This window comes from Podarcis raffonei, chromosome 3 (genome assembly GCF_027172205.1).
Source record: "Podarcis raffonei isolate rPodRaf1 chromosome 3, rPodRaf1.pri, whole genome shotgun sequence".
NCBI classification, from domain to species: domain Eukaryota; kingdom Metazoa; phylum Chordata; class Lepidosauria; order Squamata; family Lacertidae; genus Podarcis; species Podarcis raffonei.
The window spans coordinates 71,168,580-71,182,414 of NC_070604.1; the positions used below are offsets into that span (position 1 = coordinate 71,168,580).

The 13,835-nt window shown below is 41.6% G+C and overlaps 1 protein-coding gene across 1 annotated transcript; it reads right to left on the reverse strand.

The window, feature by feature from the left end:
• Positions 1-7,998: 7,998 nt before the first annotated feature.
• DYNLT1 (dynein light chain Tctex-type 1) lies at positions 7,999-13,752 on the reverse strand. The gene is made up of 5 exons (XM_053382290.1): positions 13,624-13,752; positions 11,947-11,988; positions 9,420-9,543; positions 9,118-9,195; positions 7,999-8,393 (listed from the first exon to the last, which is right to left on the reverse strand). Exons 1-5 carry the CDS (start codon positions 13,648-13,650, stop codon positions 8,323-8,325), a joined length of 342 nt encoding a protein of 113 aa, XP_053238265.1. The 5' UTR covers positions 13,651-13,752; the 3' UTR covers positions 7,999-8,322.
• Positions 13,753-13,835: the final 83 nt, after the last annotated feature.

The following is a 13,835-nucleotide window of genomic DNA, read 5'->3' on the forward strand; positions in this document are numbered from 1 at the left end:
TACTTTGATTTCCTCATAGTTACTATTTACATGGAATATAGTATTGAGATGCTTATTTTTTACTCCCAAATAATTTTATTTTGACATTTGCAAACCGTGTTTGCAGAGAAGGGGAGAGAGGAAATGCCCCAGCTCCCAACGTCATTCAATCCCAAACTTACTCTGATTGGAATCTGCTTGGCACTTCCAACACCTTGAGAAACCTCAATTTCTGTTTTCCCATTTCAGGGGTTGAAAGGTGGTGGGTAGGAATTGCAATTGTGATTCAGCACTGTACGTGACTTGAATTAAATGAAGGAGTTTTTTCAGTTATCTGATTTTGTGATTGCAATTAAGCACACCAGTTCAGCTTCTTCTGAGACCGACATAATTCTATATAATTGTATTGGAAGAGCAAAGTAATTTGAGAAAGAAGGTGTTCTAAGGCTGCACCTGAGCGTCTTCTGCCTGTGTAAATGATGACTGAATGCTGCTTGCTGCTGTTAATTAAGAGGGAACAATATATAATTTCAACACACATTCCCTTAAATTCTGTAAATGTTTTTCCCCTCCCCCCGAATAAGGGTGTTTTAAATAGTTTGGTATTTCATAACCAGTAGTATAGAAGCACACATTATGTGTTGGATGTGAACCTAGGTGGGCTCTTGGAGATATTTGGGTAGGAAATTCTCTTCATTTAACTGAGCACGATCCAAAATGGTGGTTGATCCATTTTGTTGAACCAACTGTATAAACCGGCAAGGTAAATTGGAGCCTTCAAATTACAGAGAAGTCTTCAGATTTCAGAGTTCTGTAATAATTGTTGGAACGTGACGGTATGTTATGACCATGTGGAGGCCACTTGAAACAGCCTTTGTACCATGCCTGCCACATATGCGGAAGACAATGGCTAACATGGAATGAATCATCCTCATTGCATGCATACAATGGGACCAAGCCACTATACACATTGCAGCAATGGTGTGGTGAAGCCTCTGTGTTGTGGTTGTGATGTGTGTACTGGACTGTAGTTGGTTCAATGAAAGGTATGATCTGAGCCATTTTGTGTTATGTTTTATGATAGGCATTTCTCTTAGTTCATCTTCAGACACACCTAAAATGGCAGCTTTCGTGTGTTCCATTCTTACCCTTGCTGGAAATGTGCACTACTGAAGTTGATACAGTTTAGCAGAATGGTGCTTCCAATCACAGTTTATTGAGAAATGCCTCTTTATTCTCCCACCCTGGTAGTTTTGGTTCTGAATGGATTTATTAAAATAGTATGACGGGAAAATCGTGGATAGCCCTCCTACCTCACAGAAGCTGTCAGTATTTTCATGTGCTTTTTCAAGCCCATGTTCCTGCCTATAAATAACTCCAGTAGGTTCCTTTTGCAGAAACACTTTGTTATATCACTGACCAAAACAAAAATGACCAATATGCAAGGACTGAAGACCCTTTTTGAGTTGAATGTAAAAGTTCAGTGCATTTCTGCTGGTCACACTTGAATTGCTATTTGCATCTCTTGCTTGGCAAACCTTGTCCTAACATAATTCAAGCTGCAGAAACAGTCTACAGGTAACTTGCATCTTATGCAGGGGTTGCGTTCCTGGCCATCGCGGGTATAAGCAAAATTGTGTAAAGCCCCAAAAGACCCCTAGCAAGCCATTCAGCAACCATTTTTAAAATCACTGCACTTAACTGGTGAGGGACGAATGCGGCTCTTCGTCTTCTGCATCCTTTCCCTTGCTGGATGCTGCTGCAGATGATACGAAGACCCCGAGGAGTTGACTGGTAGCCAGAAGAAGTGCTTGGCTGTGGTTCAGATCCAGAGGTGGGTTGCCTGGGCACATCTGCTGTTGCTAGTTTCTTTGTGAGGAACACGGTGATTGATAGGTGCTGCTGTTGTCTCTTGGGCTCGTCAAACATTTCCTTGCATGGTCTCAGAATGTCTGTATTCCCACAGATGATCTTGAGGATGTATTCCATGGAGGGATCAGATCATATGCGTAGAAAAGTTGAGAAAATTTCTGTAGGCTCCAACTTGCTGACCCATGGTCTCCATCATCATCCTCGCATACTGAACTTGAGCTGACCAGTTCCTTTAGCAATTCAGCAGTCAATACCTGTTTGGCCCTCAGTTAACTCTGCAGTCTGAAGTTTCTCCACACCCTTTAGTTGTCTCTCCAAACCCCTCCACAAGTCTCTCTGGCCACCTCTGATCACCCTCTGCAACCACCCCTTCTATGCCTAAACACTCTTACAAAGGCTGCTGGCTCTTTCTCCTTGCTCTCATGCCCCCTCTTTCCCCCTTGCATACCATTTTCTTATTTTTCCCCTGTGCCTGCCATTTTTGCACCACTTTTGGGCAACGTGCATAATGCTGAGAGTGTGCCTGTTAAATAAGCGTCAGATGCGAGTTACCTGTAGTTACCTGTTCATTCTGCTGTTACTGTTTTCTAGGAAAATAGGCTGGGATAATAAGAACCTTGTGCATTAGTGGAAAGGACTTTCCTCTGTGGGTATATGAGAGAGTTGATGTGTGTGAGAGAGGGGGGGACTTTCTCAGTATTGGCTCTTCAGTATGTGCAAGGAGTTACTCTGGGAAAGGGTTAGTACTTGCAAAAAAAAAAAAAAAAAACCAGCGCTTTGAATCCTGGCCATAGACAAGTATATGGTGGTTGATACCTCAAGGCTACGAATAAACTGACCCAGTTTGCACATCATACTGAGCCAAACCATGGCTTAGTGCATACATACAGCTTCCTGAGGAGATCCCACTTGCTTTGCTACCCCCATCATTTTGCTGCTGCTGCTGAACTAAGCCATGGTTTGCCTTACTGCATATTCTGAACCATGACCTCTGGGTTGAACAACACGATAAGGCAAACCATGGCTTAGCTCAGCAGCAAAATGAGCCGTGACAAGCAAAGCAGCTGTGATCCCCATTCTGGGAGCTTGCAGGTCCTAAACCACGGTTTGGCTTAGTGTGACATGTGAATTTACGGCACTGTGAAGGATTTGTTTGGCTGTTTTTGCAAGTAAATATCTACACTGATATTAAAGCTATGAAAGAGTGTCATGCACTTTGCATATCAAAAGTACAAGACATAATATTAGTATAATCATCTAAATGTAATAGTTTGCTTTTGCTAGGTTTCTGATAAACCATTTCAGATGTTTTGTTCTGTGGCAATCAGCAAGTTAGAGTGCTAATATGTATTTAGTAAAATGTTGTTGTTCTTAACAGCAAATTAAAACCAAGGCATGGAGTATATTCTATGGATAATATCCAATGTTAGTCATACTCAGAATAGACCCATTTGAATCAATGGATTTCAGTAACTTGTTCATTGATTTCAGTGGATCTGAGTATGACTTCGCCTAAAATACATTGTAAAACTTGGGAAACTAGATGTGTATTTTTCCTAATATTTTATATTGCTTGATATTGACCCCTAGTAATCATGTGGAAAAATTGTACTACTTGTCTTTTGATGTATATATTCTTTTAAATTATTGTTGGTTTCTCTTCTACATTTTAAATACCTAGGGTGATATTAAATTAATGAGTCCTGTCAGCCCTGTGTGAGGATTTCTGCTTGCAGAACAGTATTCAGGGGGACAAGAGGGGGGGCGGTCATTACAAAGTCTGAATGCTTGCCCTTACAGAATGATCACTCAATTTTACTTAAGTTCCCAAGTTACCTTTTCCCTTAATTCTGGAGAAAATAAATGAATTCCTGAGTTAATTTCTTAATTAAATGTCCCTGAAGTTCATTGAACTTTAGGAATTGAAGGCTACTATTGCATTTGTCTCCACTAATCTCACTCATCTGACGAGTCCCAGGAACAAGCATTCAGCTGTGTTTCCCATTACAATTTTTAGTGCCATTTGTTCTTTTGTCACATCGCAACTTGTTTAAAATGCTCAGTGTTAAACACCTAGAACACTTCAAGTTGTCATATTGCAAACTGGGGAAAACACAAGGTAGTAGCAGAGACTATTTTCAGGTTTATTAATTGGAATTCTTTTGCACAGATATGATAATTGAGCACGGTATGTTGTATTTTTATTTTTTGCTAAGGGGTTCCCTATGAATAGGAGAGTTTTCCTTTTAGCAGGGCTTCATAGGCTCTGTTCCATGGACCACAAGCTTCATTCAGGTAGTCTGCAGTGGGTCTGTAAAAATGCAGTTTAAAAGCATCCAGCAATGTAGTAAAGCACGTTACAATTGCTACAAGCAGAAAAACCATCTAGAGGTCTGCCAAAAACCTCAGCAATTTTCAAGTGGTCCATGGGGGAAAACATTTGGGAATCACTGCCCTGCAGCTGGATGAGGGAGCTGTTAATGAAAGTGCCTTTGGATATGGTGTTTAGTTGGCTTCCACAAGGATCAGTTGCCAAGCAATTTTGCTTCAGCTGGGCTTTTGAGTGAGTATGAGCTAGATTCCCTCATCAAATAAAATAATTCCCAGTGGACAACTGCAGCAGTAATTCTTCTACAGTGGGAGAACATTGCCCACTACAAAGCATATTTTGTTTCATTGTGGGTTTTCTTTTTTAAAAAAATGTGTCCCATCTTTTTTGTTGGCAGAAGTTGCTGCTTTTGAAATGGCTTCTGTAGTGTGTGTAAAAAGGCTTGCTGATGCCCACTGTTGGTGAAAAACATCTCTAAAGAAAATATGAGCATTGCCCTCCGTGCCCCACATATGGTGTAACCTCCCCAAAAGTGCTTGTAGTTTTCGCCTACTTTGTCTTTGCCCTTGTTTAACATCGATCACTTTTGCCTTAGCAGTTGTGATTGTCAGTTGCAGCGCTGTTTAGGTAAATATGCAGTTTGTACACACTGGCTTTTATGGTTAAAATTTCGATGTGCCAGTAAAGCTAAGAGGCAGTAATGTAACTAGGACTGTGTTCAACGTTCAGACAAGCTATAATCTTGTGTTTTGTCTGCTGCAACCTTCAGTTTCCGCCTTCAGGGAAAGTAGCCTGTAGTGTTCTCAAATTTTTAAATAGAAACTAGTGATTTTGGTGGTGGGATTCCCTGCTGCTGCTTTAGCATCTTTCCACCCACCCACCACTTCTTTCTTCCTGGCTTAGTCACATAAGTGATCATCTACCAGCCAGAGATAGTGAAGGAGGAAGATGCTATACTGTCTTGTAGCCAATCAGATGTGGCTGTGTTATAATATCGCTGAGGTTGAGGGGCGGCAAGTTTAAACAAGCAAAGATTTCTACAGATTACACACAAAAAAGCACTGACAAAAGGGTCACGGAAAACAATTTTTTTCTGAGTAATCTTGGCTCAGCCATAAGTGTAAACCCAGTAGAATCATGCCAAAGAACAAGAAATCTGTGTTTATATAAAGGTACATTGAAAGAAGTTTGTTTAGCAAGAAATTTGCAGCCTGATCCTGTGCGTGCTTACTCAGAAGCAAGTCCAAGTTGGTTCGATCAGACTTACTCCCACGAGGTACAAAGCCTTACTTACAATGAGAGTTACTTCTAAATGGTGCCCAAGGCCATTACTGCATTTAAATGATGTAGTCACATCTGTTGCATTTTTAGCCATATGTTCCAATTGTGCCAGTAATTGATATGAAAAGCTCCTTATGCTACTGTACAACTGAACTCAACATTTGTAAATAGATGTAAAATGAAATAAACCTCTAGAAAATATTTTCTACCAAAACATGGCTAGAACCTTTTCATAATATATGTTTACGTTAATGAAAAGTTGTAACTATAATTTTGCTTTTGGAAGGGTATGCATGGGGTACCTCAATGTGTCATCTTCATGCTTCAGGGTAGATGCTATTTGTTATTATGAGGCACTAGCAACATTGGTGATAACTTTCCCTGAGCAGGAATTTAAGAGTCAGTTTACTTTCAGTAAAATACTGGGCGCAGAGATGTTTTGGAGACTGTGCATAGTAAAATTACGTTCCAATCCAATGCATTCACAATAAAGTTTTATATAGAACCTTTGTGCCTATCTCAGTATTGTTCCTCCCCATACACAATAAATGGTGGCACGTTTATTTCCATGTGTGCATATGGAAATTCATTTGGTGGCATGTAATAGATAAGCTAAAACTGCTCTGGCTTCAGGATGAAAAAACTCTCAATTTCACTGACTTTTCATTGACCTGAATTTGATGGAAATAGATATAAATGCATCTGAGGAAAACAAAATTGGTTGTCTATATTTGGAAAAAAAAGTGACATCAAATGATGACACAGCTCAAAATAATGACGTCTAACTCTAAATATCTTCAGGAAGCATGGTGGACAACCAGCCAAAATTCCAGGGGGACAAGCAGAAGCTCCTTGATGCTACTTGATGGAACTGAGGTATGAGCAGGCACAGTACTGGAACCTCATTTGCATGCGCACCAAACTCTGCCAAGTGCTCAGGGACAATAAATGGGGGTGCACGCCCCCTTCCTCTTTCCCGGCAAAGATAATTGGCAAACAATCTTTCTTGAAGTGCATGCTGTTGAACTGCCACCAGCTTTGCAACTGGATGATAGATGCTGCAATTGTCGGGGTCCAGTCTCACCACTGCCTTTCCCCCAGAAACTGCCGCAGTGAGAGCACTGCCAATGAGCACGAGTTTATAAACAAAGAAACACGTTAGTTTGCCGATATGGATTTGCAGGGCCTATGTTGGCCCTGGAGTGGGGGTGGGGAGAATTCTCTCATCCACCTGCAAACACCTGTGTGCTTGAATTTTTCAGATAAGCTTGCTATTTTAATGGAGTAGCAGTATGTTTTGTTCTTAGGCTTTTAAATGTCCTGTGGTTTCAGAAACACTGGAGCACAATAAGGCCATAAATACTAAACAATTATTTTAGTAACATGCTATTTAACATTAGTCTGTCCTACTCAGTTTTCCCAGGGGTCCCAACGGAACAAATTATGTTTCTTTATACTGTATCACACAATTGTTCTCCTCCATCTAGTCTCAGCCAGAGGACTTTCCCAGCCCTGCCAACCCAAGAAGCACTGAATGAGTGATGCCAGAGATTGAAGCTACATGAAAAGCATGTACCTCTCCTACTGTGCTATGGTTCATTCACAAACGCTAGCAACAATCCCACTACTTGGAAACTGCAGTTCATGTTTTTGACCTCTTAATTATACAGACACTTAAGCAGAGTGCAGCCATACAGTCAAATTCACTTTACAGTAAAACAGCTCACTCATTCTGGAGTGTTCTGAAAAACACTTTGATGAAAAATATTGCATTCTGGCAATTCTTTGGGGTGTGTGGAATACTTATTATGTGGCTATTTTAAATAACATTTAGCCCAATTGGTTGGTACAAGTCTACCATCTCAATAAGAGATGATTAGGCTCTCAAATGTCAGTTCACTCCTTAAGTGACAGCTTCTGTGTACTAAGACACAGGGTCTTTATCCTACTTTGAGATCCCTGAGATGGAGCCTTGGATCTTTTACATTCAAAGGATGTGCCCTGTACTACGGCAAGCATGGATCAACATTCTGCTGCTTCTTGCCTCTGTTCTGTGAGGTGTGCTGGTCTCCCATTTTGAGAATGGGGTAAAATGAGGAGTACTTTCTCTACAATCAATTAACTTGGGGCCGCTCCTACTTATATGTTTGGTCAGGGAGCAAAGAACCATCTAAATTGATTTTTAAAAAGAACAAAACTCAATTTTACTTTAAAGAGAACTATGCACCTTGGAGCAATTAGCTGTTAGCCCCTCCATGCACCTAAAAGTTTTGGCTGCCATTAAAACTGGAGTTGCTTTATATGGGAATGTTTAAAATACCTACAGTTGTCTAGTGTAAATAACTGGAGCGTTGGTGGCTCTATTGGGAGTTTTAGGGTACCACAGAAGCCCCCAAAAGGACTAAGCAGCTGAGCAAGTGCTTAAGGAATAACTGCACCCCCATTACTTCACAATGATCCATTAGGGCCAAGGCATGTGAGGTTAGCCTCACACTTGCTTGTGGAATGTACAGCTTTTATGAATGCACATACACAAGTTCAGAACTTCAATAATTTAATAACAAACAAAAGCATTGTGTGAAATTAGTCTTATTCAAACCAGTTGCAATAAAGCTGAAGAAGTGCAGCATGTTTCAGGTTTTAGCACCTTGAGAAAAGAGTCCTTAAAGTGTTAAGACAGGGAGTGATTTGATATGGATAAGAGGTGATGTGTTTATGTAACAGCATAGAAATTGCTTCCCCATTTTCTCACTAGAAGAAGACAGAAGTTCTTTAAAAACAAAGTTGTTCATTGAATTCACAGTTTTAGTGGATATATGAAATGGAAGAGATGACACAAAGGCTGAAGAATTCCAAGGCAATTATATTGCGAGTCCAAAGGCACTGACGATACAGTACATAGTCTTGTTCTCCCATCTCACAGTGCAGGTTCCTACAAAAAGAGAAGTCAGTCAATCAGGGTGGCCATACTATATACAGAAGAAATACATCAGATCATAAAATTCATAGCTTTCAATTTAAAGGACACATAGAACAGATCTATTGCATCTTAAGCCACACTTGCTAAGCTTAAGCCTCAGCCAACTCCGTACCACATAGGCAACATCCCATAATTTGGAGCAGTGGAACCTAAAATTATTGAACCACATTACACCGATATTCAGTCACACTTTATTCTTCCACAGGAAGCATATATGTTGATTCACTGGTGGTGATAATTCTTCCAACTAAGTATCAGGAAGAACTTTCTGACAGTAAGAGCTGTTCGACAGTGTAATGGGCTCTCTTGGAAGATGGTGGACTCTCAATCCTTGGAGGTTTTAAAGCAGAGGTTGAATAGTCATCTGTCATGGAAGCTTTAGCCGAGATTCCTGCATTGCAGGAGGTTGGAAGAGATAACTCTTCAGGGCCCCTTCCAACTCTACAATCCTTCAATTTTAAAGCAGAGATGCTCTATTAGCTACCCTAGGGAAATAAGGGAATAAGGCACTTCTAATAAGAACAACCTGCCCCATGGTCACTTGTAACTTCTAGTATTATAAGTTTATTACCACAGAATAGGTGTGTGTGGATTTTTCTCTTCCGGAGTCACACAAATATCTTGTGAAACATTTCAATGGAGAAACTAAGACAAAGAATTAAAACATTCTTGTTACCATCAGCAGAGTTGTCCCAGAAGCAAGAGCTTGCAGTATGAAGTCCAGCACCATTCTTTTGCATAATCACACATGTCACTGTAAATTGAAGATATAGTATTGTTAGAAAATGGAATGTTTCCATGGCATAAGCTACACGGTTACATCCACATCTGTTTTTAGCCTTAAATGGCTATGTAAACATCTCTTATCTTAAATTGCCCCCTCACCTGCAATTTCCATTTTAGAGTTTAATTTTCGGTTTTACTCAAAACCATTTGTCAAAACAATAATACAATGAGCACAGAAACCCATTCACTTACCAACATATTTGAAAGGTTTCCCCAGCTTTGTGAGATGACTCAGAATTTGCTCTACAACACTTGTAGTCCACTGATTCACTTTGCTGTGCAGATATGCATTGCCACCTATTGTTCCTTCTATGGCCTGCAAACAAAGAGAGGTTCAAATTACCACCAGGCTGCTAAGGAATTTTTAATTTTTTAAAAAAGCATGCATTGATTTCAAAAGCTAGAATAAATATGTCAATGTTTTTTCCAAGCAACACAGATCACACCATCAAACACAGATCACACCATCAAACAGGAAGGAAAACCCAGAACCAACTAACAGCCATACTGAGAAGCAATGATCACTGAAATGCTAGCTTGAGCTGCCATCTGTGAGGTGGTGGATCAATCTCAAGAGTTCCAAACACACAAAGATCTCCCCACACCTTTGCAAGAATGATTTGGGCAGGTAACCAACAATATGGCACCTCATATTTATTCTGCAGTCCTAATGACAGTGGAGCAGACACACCTCTCTGCCAGTGGGAGATCATGTCCACTGTGAAGGCCATGCACGTAAAAAGCTCTGTGGGCAGTAACTGAACTGTTGGTGTTCTGGGAGTGCGGCAGGGGTGGGATTGAGGCAACCTAGGATCCAAGCAGTGTGCCAACCTCACCCCTCATGGTGAGCTGCAGTGCCACCAGTGATGGTGTTCAGGTGAGCACAGGCACCTGTTACTGTTCATCTCTTTTGAGTTGTGTTTGACAGATTGTAAGCATGGAGGCAAGGACTGTGTTGCTTTTCGGTCTTTCCCCAGTACGTAAAAAATATTAGGAACTTTATAAACAACATTTAATGTATCACCAGAAACGCATAGAGGGAGAAAGACATCTTCCACTTCTGAAGCTACAGAGGGAGTGACAATGAGATCTTGCAACAAGAGGCTGAACAGCCCAAATCAATACCCTCTGTAATAAATGGGTGTCTGGCTTACTCAGTCTTATCCTGCGGTTGTAGGCATAGATTTCACACTCTGTAAAGCATTAGTGCCAAGACTGAGAACAAGGGAGTGGCTGTTCAATGGATGTCACTAAATTGTGGTCCTTTCATGCTTTTTCCTGCAGATTCTATATTTGCAAACATTACTGTAGCAGAGTGTACTAGCATCTAATAGCCCTATTATTTTAAATTGTTTTTAATGTTTTTAATGCTGTAACCTGCCTTGGGGCTTTAGGGTGAAAAGTGAGTAATAAACACCAGCACCACCACAAAACATGCAAGGGAGGCATGCAGGTTTTTTACGCAGATGAGTTGTACATACTTGATAAGTTACCAATCATATATTTACTTAACAAAGAATGGCATGTACAACATATTTAGCTTGTGCTCCTAAGCCTTCACTAATCGCCAGGAAGGTTGCCACAACAGAGGATTAGCAAACAAGACACTGGTACCCAGGTAACACATAACTGGAGTAAATTTGCTCTAAATCTACTAACTATATTAATTCTATAGCTGCAAGTCACCAAGAGATTATTCCTGAAGTTGGAGTCTAATGAAATAGAACAGTCCACTACATTTAAGCCAAGGGACATGCATTAAATACTGATGTCACCACTGTGATTCAAGTAGATTTAACTAGCTTGCAGATTAGGCCAGAAGTCAGTTCATATTACAAGTCTTAAATTTGATATGCTTAATCATTTAAAAAGTGAGGTAAAAACCTTTACGAATGCAATTCTATGAGGATATCAAAATAGGATTGTTACTTCTATATAGGCTGGCTGGGATTAAAAGTATGACACAAGGCCAACGAGCCTCTACTCCTCTTCCCACTGCAGCTCTTGATACTCCCAGAAAAATCATCCCTGCAGATCAGGAGTCACCTCCAGAGTGGAGTTCAACATAGCATGAGGGACTATAAAGTAAAGTTGGGGGAATGGGTTTTTCCCCTCAGAGAGACAATCTGCATATGCAGGAATGTTTTCTATGTATTCAAGAGATTCTGCAGATTCTGGTCCTCCCTCCCACCCCTTTCACTTGTGGAAACTGCCCTGCTTTGCCGCTTTCATACTTTTAAGACACTATATCACTAGCTGGAGAGGTGAAATGTTCACAAAACAGAGCCAGTGAGTCACAATCCCCTAGAAATGTTTCAAATGAAATAATATGTACCTGTATGTAATTGCACAAAATGTATACACCAATAACAAAATTATGAGCACACAGAGAGACACATATTTCGGAGCAAAATTTAAATAATTCACATTGCAATGTGTGTTAAGAGGCTGTTTACATAGCTCATTTTGCCACTTTAAATGTGGGGTTATAACACAAACTTAGGCATGTCTACTCAGAAGTACCACTGAGTTCAATGAGACCTATTCCTAGGTAAGTGTGAGTGATTGCAGCCTTACAATTCAGTGCAATGTGTATTTTCCACAATGCAGCAGTGATATATTTATCTTTTTAAAGGGAGTTACGGGGTGCAGTGGAAATATAGCAGATGCTGTGCAATGAGAATATATTAATGGAAGATGTAGCATAAACACATCCTACCTCTTTTATAATGTTGCTTACTTCATCCACAATAAACGCAGTCTTGCAGGGGGAAAGAAGAGAAAAAGAAGCCAGAGATAACATTTAAACCAAGTAAGCAATTTGCAGTACTGACACAAAGGTAGTTTTAACAAACAGGCTAATGCTTCAAACATTAATCAGATTTGATTTATTTCCCTAAGCATCTAACGCCTTGTTTCTACTTCACCAGACATAGAATCCTGCCATCGCAAAGTGTGCCAAGTAATTCCTTAATGCTTATAACTGTAGCAAATGAACTTCTTAAGCAGTCACATAAAATCATATGTTTAACCTCCCCTTCAAACACTTATAGAATAGAGGTGGCAGGCACATATAGTGGCCAGGGAACACATAAAAGGCCACAACTACTCCCCTTTTAGGGACACGGGTGGCGCTAAACCGCAGAGCCTCTTGGGCTTGCCAATCAGAAGGTTGGCGGTTCGAATCCCCGCAACAGGGTGAGCAGGTCCCTGCTCCTGCCCACCTAGCAGTTCAAAAGCACGTCAAAGTGCAAGTAGATAAATAGGTACTGCTCTGGCGGGAAGGTAAATGGCGTTTCTGTGTGCTGCTCTGGTTTCAGCAGAAGCGGTTTAGTCCTGGAAGCTATACGCAGGCTCCCTCAGCCAGTAAAGCTAGATGAGCACCGCAACCCCAGAGTCGGCCACGACTGGACCTAATGGTCAGGGGTCCCTTTACTCCCCTTTTACAATCTATTCAAAACTATGTGGAGGCCTTTCTGACACTCATGCATCAAGGCAACTCTTATCTTTCCCCCCTTTTTTCTTTTATATTTGTATTATCATATATAATAAACATTACTATATATGATAATAAAGGTTTTGAGGTGTCGATGGTTTTTTGTTTTTCAATCCTGGTATATAAATTGTATGAAATACTTGTTTATGACTAGCTGAGACACCGATCTCATCTGCAGACAGGAGTACATGAGGCTCCATCTCACCTTTGACCATGGGCCACGTTTACTACCTGATCATGATTAGGGTAAGGACATTCATTTGAACACTGAAATAATGTCTGAGGATCTCTTTTCTATAGCCACATAACCATGGATTTGATGGAACAGTAACCTCTGAATGCCAAAAGGAGACCCCGCCACACCCCAGATGAAACCTGCCAGTTTCCTTCTCCTCTCCTTTAAGAGGGGCAAATTCCCTTCCCTCTTCGATTTTGCGAAGTTTCTCTTAGGACAAGAACCTGGGCCATTAGACCAGATGGCAAGAGATTTATTTATTCGGCGTGCTGCACGCGCACCTCCCAAATGCGTGCCACGAAGAGATGCGCTTTCTGGCACAAGCCATACCTACCACGGGGGGAGCGGAGAGATGCAGCACCGTCGGCAGGAAAAGTTGCCCCGGGGCTTGTAAAGCAGCCTGGCGGCGGCATCTCTCCTCTCAACCCAAGGGCTGGAAGCGGCGAGAGCGCCGGGGCTGGCAAGAGAGGAGGGCCAGGCGACCTTCCAGGAACGGGAACGTGGCCGACAATGGGCAAAGGGGCGGACCCCGCCATCGCCACCGCCCTCCCCACGGAGGTCCCCGCAGCTACGGAAGAAAGGGGCACGCCGTCCCTTCCCTCCACGGCCGCCCGCCCGCCAAGAGGAGGAGGAGGAGGGACGCCGCTGTCCTTAGGAACCGTTACCTCCTCTGCAGACTGAAGCTCGTCCATCTTCTTCTTCAGCAATCCAGCCTATCGTCTCCCACGCGACGCATGCGCAACCGACTCTTCGCCGGTCGCAGACAGCAGCACTTTCTTTCTTTCTTTCTTTTCTCTCTCGCTCGAGCTGCGCAGCTGCGCAGTGCGCTCCTGTGCTTTCCCAACCAATCACCCGACGCTGGCAAATGTACCGGAAG